The sequence below is a fragment of the Aspergillus nomiae genome (genome assembly GCF_001204775.2).
Source record: "Aspergillus nomiae NRRL 13137 chromosome Unknown contig00068, whole genome shotgun sequence".
NCBI classification, from domain to species: domain Eukaryota; kingdom Fungi; phylum Ascomycota; class Eurotiomycetes; order Eurotiales; family Aspergillaceae; genus Aspergillus; species Aspergillus nomiae.
In genome coordinates, this window is record NW_015378123.1 from 1279 (window position 1) to 18513 (window position 17235).

At 48.9% G+C, this 17235-nt stretch overlaps 5 protein-coding genes across 5 annotated transcripts; all 5 read right to left on the minus strand.

The window, feature by feature from the left end:
* Positions 1-750: 750 nt before the first annotated feature.
* Positions 751-2306, minus strand: ANOM_003721 (aldehyde dehydrogenase family protein; the record flags this gene model as incomplete). Its single annotated transcript, XM_015548978.1, has 3 exons — positions 751-864; positions 931-1815; positions 1890-2306. 3 exons carry the CDS (start codon positions 2304-2306, stop codon positions 751-753), a joined length of 1416 nt encoding a protein of 471 aa, XP_015408756.1.
* A 344-nt stretch (positions 2307-2650) lies between these two features.
* Positions 2651-5576, minus strand: ANOM_003722 (DUF323 domain protein; the record flags this gene model as incomplete). Its single annotated transcript, XM_015548979.1, has 7 exons — positions 2651-2717; positions 2773-2854; positions 2916-3217; positions 3279-4179; positions 4235-4450; positions 4517-5196; positions 5281-5576. 7 exons carry the CDS (start codon positions 5574-5576, stop codon positions 2651-2653), a joined length of 2544 nt encoding a protein of 847 aa, XP_015408755.1.
* A 2317-nt stretch (positions 5577-7893) lies between these two features.
* On the minus strand, positions 7894-9105 carry ANOM_003723 (DUF92 domain-containing protein; the record flags this gene model as incomplete). The annotated part of the gene is made up of 3 exons (XM_015548980.1): positions 7894-8521; positions 8607-8815; positions 8920-9105. The coding sequence occupies 3 exons, from the start codon at positions 9103-9105 to the stop codon at positions 7894-7896; spliced, it is 1023 nt and encodes a 340-aa protein (XP_015408754.1).
* Positions 9106-9781: 676 nt separating this feature from the next.
* On the minus strand, positions 9782-10959 carry ANOM_003724 (putative pyruvate formate lyase activating enzyme; the record flags this gene model as incomplete). Its single annotated transcript, XM_015548981.1, has 2 exons — positions 9782-10492; positions 10564-10959. 2 exons carry the CDS (start codon positions 10957-10959, stop codon positions 9782-9784), a joined length of 1107 nt encoding a protein of 368 aa, XP_015408760.1.
* Positions 10960-12738: 1779 nt separating this feature from the next.
* On the minus strand, positions 12739-15782 carry xlnR (putative C6 transcription factor; the record flags this gene model as incomplete). The annotated part of the gene is made up of 4 exons (XM_015548982.1): positions 12739-12897; positions 12956-13079; positions 13139-15278; positions 15335-15782. The coding sequence occupies 4 exons, from the start codon at positions 15780-15782 to the stop codon at positions 12754-12756; spliced, it is 2856 nt and encodes a 951-aa protein (XP_015408759.1). The 3' UTR covers positions 12739-12753.
* Positions 15783-17235: the final 1453 nt, after the last annotated feature.

The following is a 17235-nucleotide window of genomic DNA, read 5'->3' on the forward strand; positions in this document are numbered from 1 at the left end:
TAAAAGTACTATTTGAGTTTGGGTAAACGAGGAGTACGCCGTACCTATTTTAAATTTATGCGAATGAATATTCGAAAAGAGATCTCGTCCCAGGGAAGAAGTTAGAAAAAGAAAATGCAAAAAGATATGTGCTTCCAACGAGAATCGAACTCGTGCTTGCGGATTGCAACTCCTTTAGCTAGGAATTGTCATATTGCTATGAGACCGCCGTCCTAACCACTAGACTATGGAAACCAGTTGTTGGAGATCGTACCTCACTTATGTATTATAAGCAAATAGATTGATAGATCTTAGTTTTGCCTAGTTTTGTTGTCAAGTAATTGTGTGCGACTTAGCCTACATATATAGTCATGCTTTGATACATGAGTTTTTAAGTGATACTTACGTGTAGTGGTTATTGTTTAGGGTTGCTCGTGTTGTCCTTGTCGGCTTTTTGGGTTGCTCTATATTCTCCACTGCGAAAAAATATATTCTTGGGTACATGTTGCGAGCTTGGGGGGATCGGTAATCATATTCATCATTCAGAATCAACCGAATGTATGGGTATCCATGACAGTGGGGCAAGTAGCTGTTTGTCTATAGATTATAACCACTAGAAAAAGGGAGCGAGGAAGTATTAGGTTTCCCCCATATATCCCCAGGGACCTGCTCCTAAGCAATCGTACCCTAGTTCGCCTTGATCATTTTAGTCTATCCTGCTATATATGATCGTTGACATTCATTAATCATTGCAGCTAAAAGAGATCCACTTTATTTAGGGTAAGCCTTGATATGGTGGCTCTTGAGCTTGACAAATTGCTCAAATCCGAATCGACTGAGAGTTACGCCCCGTCCCGAATTCTTCCAGCCGGTCCATGCGAGATCCTGAAACAGTCAGCATCATCTTAGGTCCACCAAGGCAATCAGTTATTGGTCCATATTAGAACTCACCGGACTAGGATAGTCAGATCGGTTAATGAAGACAGTTCCCGCCTCCACCTGCTCAACTAGTTCCTCAGCCCTAGCCACATCCTTGGTCCAGACACTGGCAGTCAGTCCAAACTCGCTGTTGTTCATCAGCCTAATAGCCTCCTCATCGCTGTTGACCTTCATAACAGGAATGACAGGTCCAAAGGTCTCCTCCGTCATAACAACCATGTCATGGTTCACGCCCGTCAGAAGCGTAGGCTTGACGTAGTTTCCACCCGCAGGAGGGTTTTCAAATGTCTCATTTGCTGGAGTTTCATCCTTGGCACCCTTCTGTACCGCATCGGCGATATGGGACTGAATCGTGTCCTTCGCACGCTTTGAAATTACAGGCCCGATCTGTGTTTGCTCGTCAAACGGATCTCCGACACGATACTTGCTTAGGACCTTCTTGACTTCCTCAACGAAGGTATCGTAGATATTCTTGTGCACGTAGACCCTCTCGATCGCACAGCAGCTTTGTCCACTGTTGAAGATAGCTCCGTCAACGACCTCCTCCGCCGCCCACGCCGCATCCACATCGTCCCGAACATAAGCTGGGTCTTTGCCACCGAGCTCCAGCCCAACATTGACAATGCGGTCTGACGCGGCCCTTTGAACGGCCAAGCCACCAGCCACGGAGCCGGTGAAACATATGTGGTCAACCAAAGGTGACCGGACAATAGTTTCAAGTAATGTAGGGGATCCACAGTGGAAATATTGGATGACGTTTTGAGGCAGCCCGGCCTCGGTGAAGGCAGTGGCAAATTGCTCTACTATGGTCGGAGTTTGAGGGGAGGGTTTCAAAATGACAGCATTTCCGGCCAGAATAGCAGGGATCAAACTGTTGACAAGGATCAAATAGGGGTACTATTCCATGGAAAGTAAAACGTTAGTATATTTCCCCTGCGAGTAACTCAAGCCCAAGTGTAATGCTAACGTACGTTCCAGGCAAATATGATAAAGGCCACACCAACGGGCTTCCGCTTGATATAGCGCCTGAAGCCCTTCTCCTCTTCACCGGGGACAACGCCCTCGTCACCCAGGACCGAGTCACTGATCTTGGTCAGGTAGCGACTGCGCTTGATAGCTGTCATTACCTCCACACCGGTATATGCGATCGGGCGACCCATCTGCTCGGTTAGCTCGCGCGCAAGCTCATCTTTCTTTTTCTCGAGGATGTCCAATGCACGAGTGACAATCTCTTGACGCTGCTTGAGAGAGGTGGACTGAGAGAATGATCGGAAGGCCTCCTGCGCGACCTCCGGGATCCGTTGTAGGTCCTCGGAGGTGACGCCCGTCCGAGTGACAACTGGCTGATTCGTGGAGGGCGAGATGGTCGTGATGGTTTCGAGAGACATATTGAAGCTGTCCGTTCGTAACCTCTAGATCAAGACGAAGCAATGAACCTTAATCTGGGTAATTGTCCCGGGCATGTATAAAGAACAGCCTGATAAGTTGGAGGGGTATCTACGTCACGTTATCGGTTGGAGCTTCCCCGCTGTGGCGGCGCCCACTATACTATGCCCTAAGCAGTAATCTATTAGTGTGCAGCTCTTAGAGGTACTACTCTCCTGATCACGTATACTTAGGAAGTAAAGACAATAGAAGTGTAGAGCAAAGATATACAGAATGACAGGTGTTTCAGAACTTGGAGGTCTAGATAAGCAAGCATGAAATCTATGCCCAAACCCCTCATCCGCCACTAAAGATCCCGCACCAGGCGTGCTCCTGCCCAGGTATAAGGATAGTTATGCTGGTACCAATTGACGCTAGAGATTATGTTAGCATTGTATAGTGTCTGGGACTCTATAATGATAAACTTACAAAGTGGTACGTCCAGCAACGCGGGGATGAGTAGCCCAAGATCCACCCAGGATGATGTTGTGTTTACCGTCGAAGAAATCGGCTGAGAGGTATTAGTATCTGATGATCAACTCCCGGAGGGTGCCCGACTATGAGATTGGTACTTACAAGTGTATCCTGGGTAGATCTCCATGGCTTCAAAGCATCGTGAGGCGCTAATGGCGTGCTAGTCCACTCCCATGCGCCTCCCAGTTCACCCTGACCGGCGAGTCGATCGCCGTTCTGGATAACTGGGGTAGGATGCCAGTGCTTGAGCCCGACGTTGAGTCCGTCGAGATCTAGGAACACTGGCAAGGCGTCTCGAGAAGGGTATTGTACAGGCTGGTGGTCCGGCATACGAGGCTTGCTGGGGTTGTTGATCTTTGAGTAACCGTTTCCGTTTACTCCATTAAGATCGCCGTTCGCACTGAAAGCAGTTAGTCTAGCTTACTCTCCAGGATGTAGCGTTCTATTGAAGTTGCACTAACCTATGGCCGTTGGGCTCCCCATTATGCTTCACAACGCTTCTCTCCTTTAATAGCACTGAGTGCAGATAGATACTCTTTGTCTCTTCAAAGGTCGGAATCCTGCAACCCGCCCATTCGGCATATTCGGCCAATTCATCATATGACGCCATCACAGGCCAGTCTTGGGCAAATTCAAGCGGAACTGGGCCAAAAACAGTACGGACAGCGAAATTGGATATAAAGTCCTTCGTAGCCTCAACACTGCTTCCGTTGACGGCCCTAGGTATGGTGTAGTCTTCATTCGAATGGGTCAGGACCCATGACGCTGGCCTTCTGCGCGATTGATTCGATTGCAAGTACTTGGCGTATTCACCATTGGTGATGGGCCTGCCCTGTGCCTCAAATGCCGGAACAGTCACTGTTCTCGCAGGTTTCTCATTGTCCCACCCATAGGTCGTTGGGGGTACGTCATTGGTATCAGCACCATCGAGGCCAATAGTAAGTGTTTGCTCAGGAACGGAGAACCACTCATTTGGCTTCATGCTTTCTCGAGCATCTTGGTATATTTTCTCAAAGTTCGGCCGTTCAGCGCCGGGTGGAGGAAGTATCTTTTCGCTCTGGATCAACATATACAGGAATGTCTCGAGGTGCATCACCTCGTGCTCAAATCCGATCCAAAGCGCTTCGCCCAAAATTCTGTTTTTTGCAAGGCCCTCGGTTTGGTAGATGGATCTAACTCTGCTTCTGACTCGCTCTTGGTAGTCTAGAATGTCGTCAAGAGCTGGCCACTCGTCTGGGATCTCGCTATGAGAGTGGCACTTGTGGGGGTCATCTACGTCAGGATCAATCCCACGTTCGAAAATTAGTTTATAGGACTTTGGCTCCGTTAGTTTTCCGTGCAGGGCTCGAGCTAGATGGATGTCTGCTCGCATAATTAGCATCAGACTATGAGTTGAGAGTAAGCCATGTAGACTGACCCAAGAATGTAGGAATATGTCCCAGATAGAAGATTAAAGAGTTCCGTAGCTTGATCGGCTTTGACAGAAGCTCCTCGCGAGGGACCATGGCCTTGGTAGCAGTATCCCATGCTGTCCACAGAGACTGCCATTCTTCAAAACTGGGTATAGGATGAGCTGCATATCGAGAAGGAGATGTTGGGAGGTTGAGAGTAGCAGATGTCAGGATATGGAGATCTATTTTGCAAAAAGCCAGTGTCAGTACATGCGTCCATTGAAATGAGGCTATCATTTGCTACTCACGGTAATTGTCAGACCCATTGCCAAGTTCCGTCGTCTGGATTAACTTGGCATCACGCCATAGTTGATCGCGTTCCTCAGGTCCATACTTGTACGCCTCTTCAAAGAAAAGTTTCTCACCCTTCTGAAGAAGAACCCCGTTGATAGTGACGTCCTTCTTAGGTGAGTAGGCTGCCCAGTGTCGTCCCTCCACAATATCGTAGTCTGTCACTACTTCCCACTCATCGGGTTTGAAGGCTTCGTATCCGAGAACGACGTTTGCATGCACTAGTCCGTTCTCATAGAACAGCCGTGTAACACCTTTCGAATCATTGTATGCCCTGTATACTTTGCCCGGGTCCTTGCAGCCGTCCAAACCGATGATCATCATATCAGATGGACCAAGAAGGCTAGCATACTGCGAGAGAAATTTGGCTGCACTGGGAGGGTCAAAGTTCCCTAAAGAGGAACCCATAGACATGATCACCGTGGGCCGCTCCCTGTTTTCGGGGCTGTTAAGCCAAGTGACGGCGTCATCGTAGGTTCCATGGAGACCATGGAGGCCAACGTGCTTGTAGTCGTCAATGGACACTTCCGCGAATGTGCGCTGCAGTTCTGATAGGGACAGATCCAGAGCATAATAATCCACGCGCTTTCCTACGCGCTCAAACTCCCGTAGCAGAATCTCAATCTTCCGAAGATTCCTGAAAGGCGGTTAAAACCGGAGAACATTATTGATACGCTACGCAGCCTGAAAGGTTACGGTTTGATTTGGAAGGATGACGCACCCACTACCTAACTCAAGCAATTGCGCATTGTCTGGAATCCGTTCAACTATCCTCCTGGAATTTATCTCCAAGACCTCAATCTCCGCATTCGTTAGATAATACTCCTCCACATAGGTGATTTGCTCAAAAAGCTTGAGGCCATTGGCATCGTAGAGAAGCATCGTTGGCATTGACTTCCTGACGCCGGTGGGAGGGCTAATGCCCTTATGGATCTCATTTACGAGGGAGAACTCCACGTCATTCTGAAAAATATTGACAATGTCAACGGTCTTAGGAGAGAGAGCCAATGGAGACATTTTGATCAAATCTCCAAGAACCACAAAGAAAATCCAGGAAATGCTGCAAGCTTAATAGAGTACCTTAACCGCGGGGGTTATAGCCAGGCGAACCGGGTGGTTTATATGGTAGCCAAGGGCAAAGAATATGCTCTGGGAAGGCAGATCAATGAGGGGTAAATGAGGAGTACAGATGGTCCCCTGCAGATGGTATGACACACGCAGAAATTAATAGAAAATACAGAAGAGGAACGAAGAATTGAACCTCGTATGTTAAAACCGGTTTGTTTGGAATGTTGCGGAAGAGAGAGGCAACTTTATAAAGCATGGGAGTAGTCTAGCCCTCGGACTTCCCAGCTCCACGGATTGAGCTGTTCCTGAATAATCCATGCTGATTCTGTATTCCTTATTGCAAACACCCCACCGACAAGGACTAGTCCAGTTTTGGATATCAGATTGGGATGATGTATGGAAGGTTTGACGGGTGCGCTCTGACATCAAAGCAGATCGATCCGATTTGAGATTTGCAAGGGCAATGCAGGTCAGCCACGGCTAGAATAACACAGGCTATCCTGTAAGGGCCAGAGTTCTGGCCCACCTCCAAAATTGGACACCAACTGCTGCACCAATGTGTGTCACGCATGCCATGGTCACTGAGACTGATATCCAACCATACGAGGAACATCACCCACGGCTGGTGGAGTAATGCGAGATGACGTTGTGTTTGCATCGTCGGTTTGCAGTGTTTGTCCCTGATTTGCAGCATTTGCAGTGCCCCACTTGTGGGGTCTTTTGTGGTTGTTTGTGAGCTGAAGGGAATTTCCATCAGTTACTTCACGGCATGCTCCAATGCTCCATAGTGAATACGACTCAGCTCCATTCCGCTACTGATCCCAGAAGAATTCACAATTTATCAGTGGTTCATGTGTGTGCAATGACCGCCTCTTCCCCCCTGAGCGACTTATGCCCAATCATGAGACTACTCATAGTCTGAAAGTCGCGCGACAACCGCACGTACTAATACTGCTCACGGTCGAATTAGGATAATCCCTGATATTGACTATGCATGGCACTATGATCCCGGCCTTACTAGTATAGACACCCTAGCCCTCCGAGGTTTTGTATCACAAGTTCCCCTCAGCCACCCCTCCCAGGGATAGGAAAGATTCCACGTTCTAGGTGTTGACCCCACCGTGTTGTTCCGATAAGCAGAATATACATACTGCGCACCATACAAATGCCTTTGTAAAACAAACAATGTTGTTGTCATCAGACCTCCGGAGCACATACTCTGGAATTAGCAATGATTGGCTGTTGCCTCTTGACTCAATATACCATTTTGGGGTTTTCTTGTATCTACCCAGTGCCTGAAGTTCGGCAGCTCCCGAAGCCATATCCTTCATAGCATAGAGAACTCTGCGATTTGTACATGCTCTCCTACCTCCACCAGAAGTTTTCTTGAACGGATATCATGGTCACCAATAAGGATGTGCTCCAGCATTGCCCCACATGGTTTCTGATAAACAAAACTTTCCGTGCCGAATGTACACTCAAGCTTCGACTGTCATACCCAGATCATGACTCTGATAGCTATGAACCCAGTGAGGAAGAACGCGATCCTTGTCAAGGTCCGGTGCTGCAAGTCCCTAGACTGCCATTCAAAGTATAGCCTCATGATGCCTCAAACCTGGTCCTGAAAAGGATACTCGGCAGCGCAATTTGCTCACACAACATCGAGGCTTTCTTCCCCCCCCACCCTCCCCCCACCCACCAGCGACAGCCTCTTCACAAAATTAAGTTAATCACCAAGGATAGCACAGTACCAGAAGCGCTGCCATGATGACAAGAATCGACAAACAGAGACCTTTGTGACTACACTACCAAGGCCAGGCGAGAGGAGAAAAAAGCCCGAGGATATAGGTAGAAACGATCATCAAATATTCTCTTCCGCACTGCCGTGGTCCCCCTAAGATCTTACTTACGAGACGGAAATATTCGGGCTGGGATATGACAATGGCTCACTGCTGCAGAAAACTCTCGCATTCTCCCGCTGCGGGACCTGGTATAGCGCACACGCCTGATTAATGTCTATTAGCCCCTCCACAGAAATGGGAGTCTATCTATCTATATGAAGATGAAGGGTAAATCCACGACCACGAAAGGCTGGTTTCCTCGCTCGTAGCTGCCTAGGCTGCTCTTATAACTCAGTGCTGCTACTCTTGCCATGCTAGGGCATATCATTCTTTTTTCATGTACTAAACCCATCAACTTGATAGCATCCTTGCATAGCAACATAATCCCATAATCAGACATCGCACATCCAATAATACAAAACCAATTAACCTAAAACCCCAAGATCGAAAACCGAAACACCCCAAACCCAACTCGCGACTCCCATAGCGCCCACACTCATAATAAACGCCATCAAAACATTAACAGCATTATTGTCCAACAAATCCCTTCCACTCTCAACCTTCCGACTCTCATGTAAGGTCTCAACGCCGCCCTTCTCCCCCTTCCTCTGGTGTACGGACCCAGAAGCAGAAGCAGAAGCACTCGAATACCCCGTAGAACCCCCGGCCCTAGGATGAGGATGAACAAGCACCTTCTTCCCGCCCTCTCCCTCAACAACTTTCCCGGTCCGCTTATCAACAACACTCGCCTGCAATAAGCCCCCCAAAACACTATCCAGAACACTCCCCAACGTGCCCCAGCCGGTAAATGCAAGCGTCCAATACACACGATCTGTAAGACTGGACTCCACACAGAACGGCAAAAGCACAGCGGACGCCAAAGAGACCGTAAATGCACCAAACACGCCGGCCAAAAGACCCGCCGCTGTTACGCCGCCGTTTGTACCCGGTGGAACGACCCGTAGTGTGGGCGAGGTGATCAGGCGGGGCTTGGATTTCGATAGAATGCCCAGTTCGGAGGAGAAGGTGTCGGCTGCTACGGAGGCGTAGTTGCTGTTTTTGTGGTTATCTTCGTTAGCATGTACTGGCCTTCCCATCTTCATCCAGAATCAAATAACGAGAAAAAGGAGGAACATACGCAACTATCCCCACAACCAACAAATCTGCCGCACTCCTACCATTTTCAAAACACTCTGCCGACGACCCCCTCAGAACATAAGTATGGAGGAGAATAAGCACAGTCGCGACGACACTATTCGCCAGAACCTGGATGTGGGTTCTTTGGCCCTCGCCGCCTTCCGATCCGGTCGCGGAGAGGGTTAGTTGAGCTTTGATATCGTGTTTAACCTAGATGGCGACCGGTTTGGTTAGCTGCCTGTACACCTTAATCATTTTGAGAGTTCATGGGGTAGGTCCCGTGTTCGCATTCCGACCCCGCGATGTATATGTACCTTTGTGGCTTTTGTGCCGCCGAAATAGAAGACGGCAAGGAGGGCGAAGGGCGTTGACCAGGGGTGGAGCGCGTGGGCGGTTGCTGTTAGAGCTGCTGTTGCGAGGCCAAGGGGAGTGAGAGATTTGCGGGAGTAGGCGCGGTGGACGAGGGCTATTATTGCTGGGATGGCGATTATTGGTTTCATTTTCGTCAACGTGGTTTTGGTTTTCAGTGTTATTGGTGGAGGTTGAGCTGGAGGGGTTATAGCATGATCTGTTATCACTGGGTGGTGAAAGGATGAAGGAAAAAGAATTGTATAAGGCTGAGTTGTTGTCTTTGTCAAAATGGAACAATAGCCTACAACTAAAGGTGATTAGCTGAGCTGGGGCGGAGTTAAATAAAACTAGTAGCTGAGCTCCCTGGTGGGTCGTGGGTCGGCGTCATCGGCGGATCTCATGTCCGATCGTCTGCCCTCACGGGTCCTCTTTTAAGTCTAGAATGGCTAGGTTTCTCGATATTGTAATACAATACAGCGAATTTCTATTGCTCGTTATAGAAATTCTGCGTTTAATTATATACAAGCATCAACGATGTCATCTTCGGCTATCTTACCGAAGTTTCGTAGCTGACTTGTATAGCTGACCTTTGTGGCAGCTACACATGCATACCATCCGGCTTCGTATAAGCATCGCCTGAAGTCTCTGTCATGCCATAATTGACAGAGCTACCAAGTAACCTCTCCCATCTACTGAGAGGCTGGATAGGTGGAAAAAGACGGTTGTGTTCGACGTGAAACTACCAATGACTGGCGCCTCCGTCTCGACAGATATCTGTCTGTAATAGCCATGTTCAAGTCTCCTTATCCGGTACTGAACCAAGGCTCACAGATGAAACATGGAACTATTCTCATTCGCCTCACAAAACCTCCAAAGCCCAGCTGCAACGGCAGCATCCCTGACACAGCCGAGCTCATCATCGCGGACCGCGCGGTTGATGTCTGCATACCGCACTTCAGCCTCTCCGTCGCCTTTTGCATTCCTCGTCGCTCGTTTCCTTTTCCCTACATGTGCATCCGGGTGATACTGCTCCATGATATGCACATAGAGATCCTTGGACACATTTTCTGCCAACCAGCGCATAATCTCTCGACCCTCGTCTTCCTTGCCAGGCATAACCAAATGTCGTAGTAAGACGCCCTTCTTAGCAAGGCCATCCGACGTAAAACATAAATCACCGACCTGTTCATGCATGGCCTTTATGCTCTCCATCGCCGTCTCAGTGTAATCCTCGGCTTTGAGCAACCGCTTCGACGTACTATTCTTCCACACCTTGAAATCAGGCAAGTAAATATCAACCAGGCCATTAAGTAACTCGAGAGACTCGAGAGAATCAAACGACGACGTATTGTAAATAATAGGAATATTGAGACCCATATCGCGTGCTGTCAGAATCGCGAGCGCAACCTGCGGCACAACATGTTCCGGCGTAACTAGGTTGATATTATGGCAGTTACCAACTTGCTGAAGCTTCATAAACCAATCTGCTAGTTCTTCGGGAGTTAAGTCGAACCCATTTCGTTGGTGGGCGATGTCCTAAGGAGTCTCGATTAGCGTGTTGATCTGAGAAATACAGAACTGTCGCTGGGGAAATAGGTAAGACATACATGATTCTGGCAGAACACACAGCGCAGGTTGCATCCTGAAAAGAAAACGGAGCCACTCCCATTGAATCCCTGAATACATGGTTCCTCTCCACGATGTGGTGCGATCGTGTTGACCTTGACTGTCTCAGCACCGATGAGACATACCCCGGTTTGTTCGTAGCGGTTTACTCCGCAACGACGTGGACATAAGTTGCATTCCCGTAGATGCGCATATGCGAGAGAGCGTTTCTTCGAAGCATCTATGGATGTGAGTAGCTGGTAGCGTGGGATATATTCATCGAGCAGAAAGCCGGGCGGAATTCCTATATGCCGTTTCACAACGAGAGGGGCAAAAGAAGGTCGTGGACGGAAATGGCGAGATGATAATTGACAAAGAGATCTGCTTAGGCGATTCATAATTCAGCATGAGTTCCGGGGTAATCGCCCATCTCGTTGATTTGCAAAGAGACAAGGTAGGTGGAGGGTGAAAGATGGCGAGATCCGAGGGATACATATGGTGGTCCTTATCGTCGATAAAGAGCTTATCTCAGCAGTTGCGTCATAGTTACTTGGAACAACCTAATCACATTCGATATTATTGGAGCGTTTCTTTTGCTGTCTCATATCTATCCACTAAGGTACTACTACCAGTACTGGCATAATTCAGGTACCAACTTAAACACACCTGGCAAGGTCTGACTAGTGCTGGCCCCAGAAACCGGTACTACACTGTGTATGCACATACTACGGTATTCTCCACATACACGAGCTAATTGATAAAGAAGAGTTGATGCCTCAGGCCTAAAGACATGCTAAGCTCTTGGATAGCTTCACTTATAATGTAGACCAATACACCCCATCACTATGAATTTAGTCTCAAAAGAGCCAGCGTACTATAGAGACACTACGAGATGATTTTACCGACCCAGAAAAGAGCTCATAAGTATGCCTATTAGCATACCTAAAGCCGAAGTGGCACTCTACTGTCCACACTGACCCTCGCAAAAATGCCACCCAAGCCCAACCCAACCTCAGCACCTATAAAGCCCTAACCACTATTCAAGTCAATACCCACGGCATTCCAAAGCGAGAATTACTCGAAGCACTATTACGACTTGCCCTCATTGCCCGCGATTACAGGGGTAATTTACTACTGATCAATATGGACAGAGTCTGGGACGATTATGAAATGGCTGATCTCATGGAAGTTTGCGGCCGAAGACTGGATGTAGGTATCCGCTTCAACTTTATGACTCCCAAAGGTTATGACTATTTCAATGGCGAGGTGTTGCCAATAAGCTACGCACGAAGTATCCGCTTGGTCTTTATGAGTAATCGGGAGACATGAGCGAATCATCATCTTCTGATTAAGTCTAGTAGTACGCTGCTTGGGGCATGGACTTTGTTATGCACTAGTTCTATTGGTGCTTAGGAGATGGTTAGGATAACTGAGTTTTCGGTTTATGTGGTATTTTGTTAGAATATGGAGTTGAAAAAGAGATAATATACGTATTTTTAGCGTTGACGAAGTGCGCCGTTGACTGTACCAACCATCTGGAGATACATATACAATATGCCAGGCATGTGAGACGCAGCTGGTTCTTGAGATTGCCCCAAAGCAATCAGGAATCTCCACCCTGGAGTGCAGTACCCTCTGGCTACCACAATCCTGACGTTGCGGCAGGGGCACTATATATAGGATATGATTTCGAGGTGCAGGACAATATGTGTGCATTATTAACATGTATTGACTTTTGAAATGTGGGTATATATACTAAAATATACTGCTGTAGAAATCAAGCCGTGATATAAACAGTACAAGGGGAAATAGTGTACAGATCGCATCAACAATAGACGAAAAACCAAATGGCGAACACTATATATTGAAAATAGTGTATCATAGGGGCCCTATCCGTCCCTCGGATGAAGCGCCAACTTGACCAAAATACGTGCCGAGCCAAACTTCGAGATACAACGAACCTGGCGAGAAGCGAAAATATCCAACAAAAGACAAGTCGAGAGACTAACGAAAAAGAAAGGAAGCAGTAACCCAGCCATACACTAGGCTGCCATTTGAACTCCTGAACCCCGAGGCTGACCGGGCCTCTTTCGATTAATAAATGTCATGAGATCGCATCACGTCGTCAGATTTGCCAGCTATGCAGATGGCAGAGATGCAGGTAAAGTGTTATTTGATGGCGGTGGCGTTCATCATAGTGCAAGACCACTGCCATCACCGGTCCAGCGGTAGAGGGCTAGCACTTCTCGCCTACGCTGCTGCTGTTCACCAAAATCTTCAGGCATGCGCCCACGAACCTGCGCTAAAGCCGAACGCATGACCTTACGGAATGTCCTCTGAGAGATAAAAGTATTAGACATCTATCAATGTGTAGGGGCTAAAGGTAAAACTTACTTGATACTCGGTGTTCAGTGTCACGACGCAAGCCTCGTGTGCACGAACAATCGTCTCGCATGCGCGGACTACACTAGGGCTGACCTCACCCTGAAGCTTATCGGCTGCCAGCAGTAGCAGGAAACTACCCTGCAGTAGATATATTCCGAAAAAAAGGGCATAAAAGTTATATCTGGGTCGTACTCCAATATGTCAGCAGCAGCGTCAGCAGCGCCGACTGCATGACTCATTGCGGCTATGAACGACTCCGAAGAGATCCAGAGATCATGATCCTCAAGCAAATTGATAGGGTCCCATTTCCCGGCCAACAGGACGTGTAGAACGTGCATAATGTGGGTTCCGTAGGCGACTACCATTTTCGTATGCACGATGGACTCGTTCACCCGTGACCCAGCCGTACTAGTCGACCGGCCCGATGGGCTCACATGGTCCAAATGTGATCCTTCAATAGCGGCCTCACTTTCCCCAGCTCCAAGAGCTAAGCTGCTAGTGTAACGAGCCTCGAATTCTTTCAGACTCTGAGCATATGTATCTAGTTGACGGGAAATCTCCAGTACTTGGTGGTCCCAGTCTGCACTATTCCGGAAGACGCGACCAAACCGGGGATGTTCCTTTGCTTGTTGGAGGTCGACAATTTCACCCAAGATTGTCGTCAAGGGTAGGAAGAAACCGAACATGCTGTGTCCCGTACACTCTACCTGGGGGCCTACCTGCCGGTAAGTGGCACCAGCGAAATCGCCAGCCTGCCATAAGTCATCATTCATCGGCTGGAGGAGATTTTCACACTCCTTGTCCAGTAATGTCAGAGGGCGGTTATAGCAGAGCGCTAAGTGGCGATCTGTTGCATAGAGCAGCCACCAAAGACGCCGGCGTTCTTCTCGTTCCTCCTCAGTGACATTGAGAATCGTGCTTCCAGAGCCACCTCCGACTGATGTAACAAGAGGAGGGAGGTTACGTTTTGACATGTCGACATCTGTATCGTCCTCAGGTTCGCCGTCCTGTCTCGGCTGGGACGTATTTGGCGGCAATTCGCGTCCTAACTTCAATTCGCGAGCGAGAGACCATGCTGCTGTCCACCAACGCATGCTAGCTGCCTTATATTCGCTGGCAGAGATCACTGTCGCTAAGTGAACGTACGTAGCCACGTCATCGACGGCACCTGTTGCGCTACTTTGCGCGCCAAGTTGATCCATGGAGACGCCAAAGCCGCCCAGAGCCACACCGTTAATGACCATATTAGCAGCATAGTTGGGAGATGTTTCCCCGGGGGCGGGGCCATGGATCAGCGGCCGGAGTAGGCCAACCGTAAGTTCCAAGAGCTTTTGGCATACTCTGCCTCGAGCCGACGGCGGCGATGTCAGGAACGCCGCGTCACTCGTTTGCGCGGCAACCCATAGCATACTAGCTAATAGGCCAGGACTGCATACCCTTGGCTTTGTGGGATGGAGAAACGACTGTTTTCGGAAAATGTACCCGACCACATATGGAGATTGTGGCGACAGGTGGGAAGGGGAGAAGCTAGTAAAGTAGACATCGAGAAGATCACAGGCCAATGACTGAGGAATGATCGAGGCGATATGAGGGAGGACGGGCTGGAGGACAGGGTACCGCAACGTGCTGGAAAATGGAGGCATGCTAAAGGAAGCAAAATTTGCAGGGGAGGGAGAAGGAAGTGATAGCCATCCTGGCGATTGCGCCGGGGGTGATAAGCCTAGAAAAGGCGCCGGGGGATTTTCCGCAGAGTTCCCGAGTCGGTATTGGTTGATCGATGGGTGATTTGCTTCTGGCGCGTTCATGAGAGAATAAGCGCTGTCATTATAGCCGGAATTCAACCCTTGAGGTGGCAATGCCCCCGATGGAGACCGGGCATTTGCGCCGGATGGATGTAGCATCTGCAATGAACGAAGGTCGGGAACAGACATCTGTGGCCGGTTGGAATCATTTAGAGTGTTGAAGTGATTCAAGTGCATGGCATCGATTGCACCACCTAAAGATGGCCGAGGGTGTGGGGTCTGTTGTGAGCCCTGCATCCCCGCCATTCCTGACACATCGGAGTGCTGCCCTAATTGCGACTGTCCTGCTGTCGTCAGGTTTCGGGCGGCATCAAAGGTCGGATCGTACCTCCCGCTAATCTCTTGCGTTGATTGACCATCCGGAGGGGTGTGCCGTTTAGCTAACGATGCAGAATCGTTGGATGTATTGCCATTTAACGTCGGTGCGGTGCTATTGTTAGCTACGGCGGCGGCAGCCGCAGCGAGATCCTTTTTAGATGCTTTGCCACGTTTTTTGCGTTCTCGAGCATATTCACAAGTCAGGCCAAATTCTGCTCAAGAATTGTCAGTATCTAAAGCACCGCGCAATGAATAAAGAAATCATTACCAATGCAATGCGCACATGGGTTTTGCCCATCGCATTTCGTCCGAAGCTGATTACACTGATCACATGCGCGACTGATTCTTCGGCGGACGGGACCGGAGTTTGAACTTTTGCGGATCGCTGAGCGAGCCTCTGCCAGTTGGTCTCGTTGAGGCAGGTTTCTGAGCCCGGTGGTTGCATTCTGGGTATGCTGGGTGGAGGGTTCGTCGCTGTAAAGCTGCTGGCCATGGGGTTTGGCAATTGAGCTTCTAAGAGGGTTAGGGACTCCGCCGTCAACGGCGCTGGCCCCATTGGCTTCTCGCGACAGCTGCAGTTGCTCCAGCGCGTATTGCGAACCCTCGGCGAGCGTATCCAGCCCGACCGTCTGAGATTGCGCCATTCCGACCGGCTGGGTACCTGAAGAAAAAGGAGAGAAGGAACGCGTGAAATGCTGAATCGAGGTCATCGACATTCTCACCGGGCAAGAGAAGCGACCGGTCGATCTACTGGTACATATAGGAACGCGCTTGGACAAGATTGGCGGATGTGGGGAACGGAAATGAAAAAGGGAAAACGGAGGGCCGTTAAGGCCCCAAAATCACGTAAAGGTGGTACTAGCCAGTCAAGTAGATATAGTCTGTCACATCGAATGAGAGCCAACCAGGGAAACAATCCGGAGAGAACGAATAGGTGTAGCGAGTCAAAAAAAGAAAGAAAAAGAAAAAGAAAAAGAAACGATGTAGTGTGAAAAGGCAGTGAAGAGAAAAAGAGAGCCAAAGATACGGGTCAGTGGGGAGGGAGAAAATCGGCTCAGAGGCCAGGATCAGAACATATTTGCCGACTAAAGTAATCGGGTCGGGAGAGAGATGAAGGGAATGGGTCTTAGACCTGAGGAACCACAAAAAGGATACTAAGACGGATTTTAGCTTGACAGGTTGAATTACCTCGCGACCTTATAGGCCGGAGAGTCACCCTGAACGAGTCAACAGCAAACGACACGAGGGGACGCCCCCCAGAAAGCCACCGAAGCATACGAGAAAACCGGGGAAGGAAAAGCACTAAAAGCGCTAAGACGGAGACTAAAGGTCACGAGTGGATGGCTTTAGCCATCGGTCAGAACACAGGGCGACGAGGGAGGCCCGGGAGAAGGTCAATAATCTTTCTCCTCATGAGGCAAACTTGGTCTAGGCTCCGCCGAGATCCAGGTTTAGGATGGCAAGATGACGATCCGTTTTAATACCCGTTTCCTTGTCCACTGGTGGGAGTGATGAATAGAAAGATGTGGAGTTGCAGCAGTCGGTTTAGAAGTGAACAAACCAATAAATGACAGGAAAAGGACAGAAGAAAAAAGGCGGGGAAAAAGGTCCCTCACTTTCGGATGAAGGTGCCTGCCGGGGCTGGGTTCCGGATCGTCAGGTCAAGGTGGGGAGAGTGATAGGTGATCAGGGTTTGTTTTGCCCTTTCCATATTATTATTCCTTGTGTTTGATTGTTGGAGCAGTATCCTAAACGAACTCATTGTCATAGGGAATGAACGACCGGGCATATGTTCAATCAAGGTCACATTTCTATTTATTTAAAGCATGAAACGTGGGGGAAGTACCGGCATCATTCTCTGTCGGCCTGGGCAAGCAACCCATGTCATGTGCATACGTCTATATATTGCACTTCCCAGGGATATAGACTCAATCCATTGAGATTGTCTCGGGGGTAGCCGATACCAGCCAGTATGTATGTAATATATACCGGTGTTTTAAGTCTATTCCATTAATGCATAGCTGTCAAGATGGCCCTACTAGAGTGTATGGACCTTAATTATAGTCCCCACATCCTTTACACACTTTCAGCAGATTTAACAAAAGAGTAAACGGTAGCAGCAGTATCAATTCAAGTATTCAACGGTTTCAGTCGACACTGCCCAAGTTT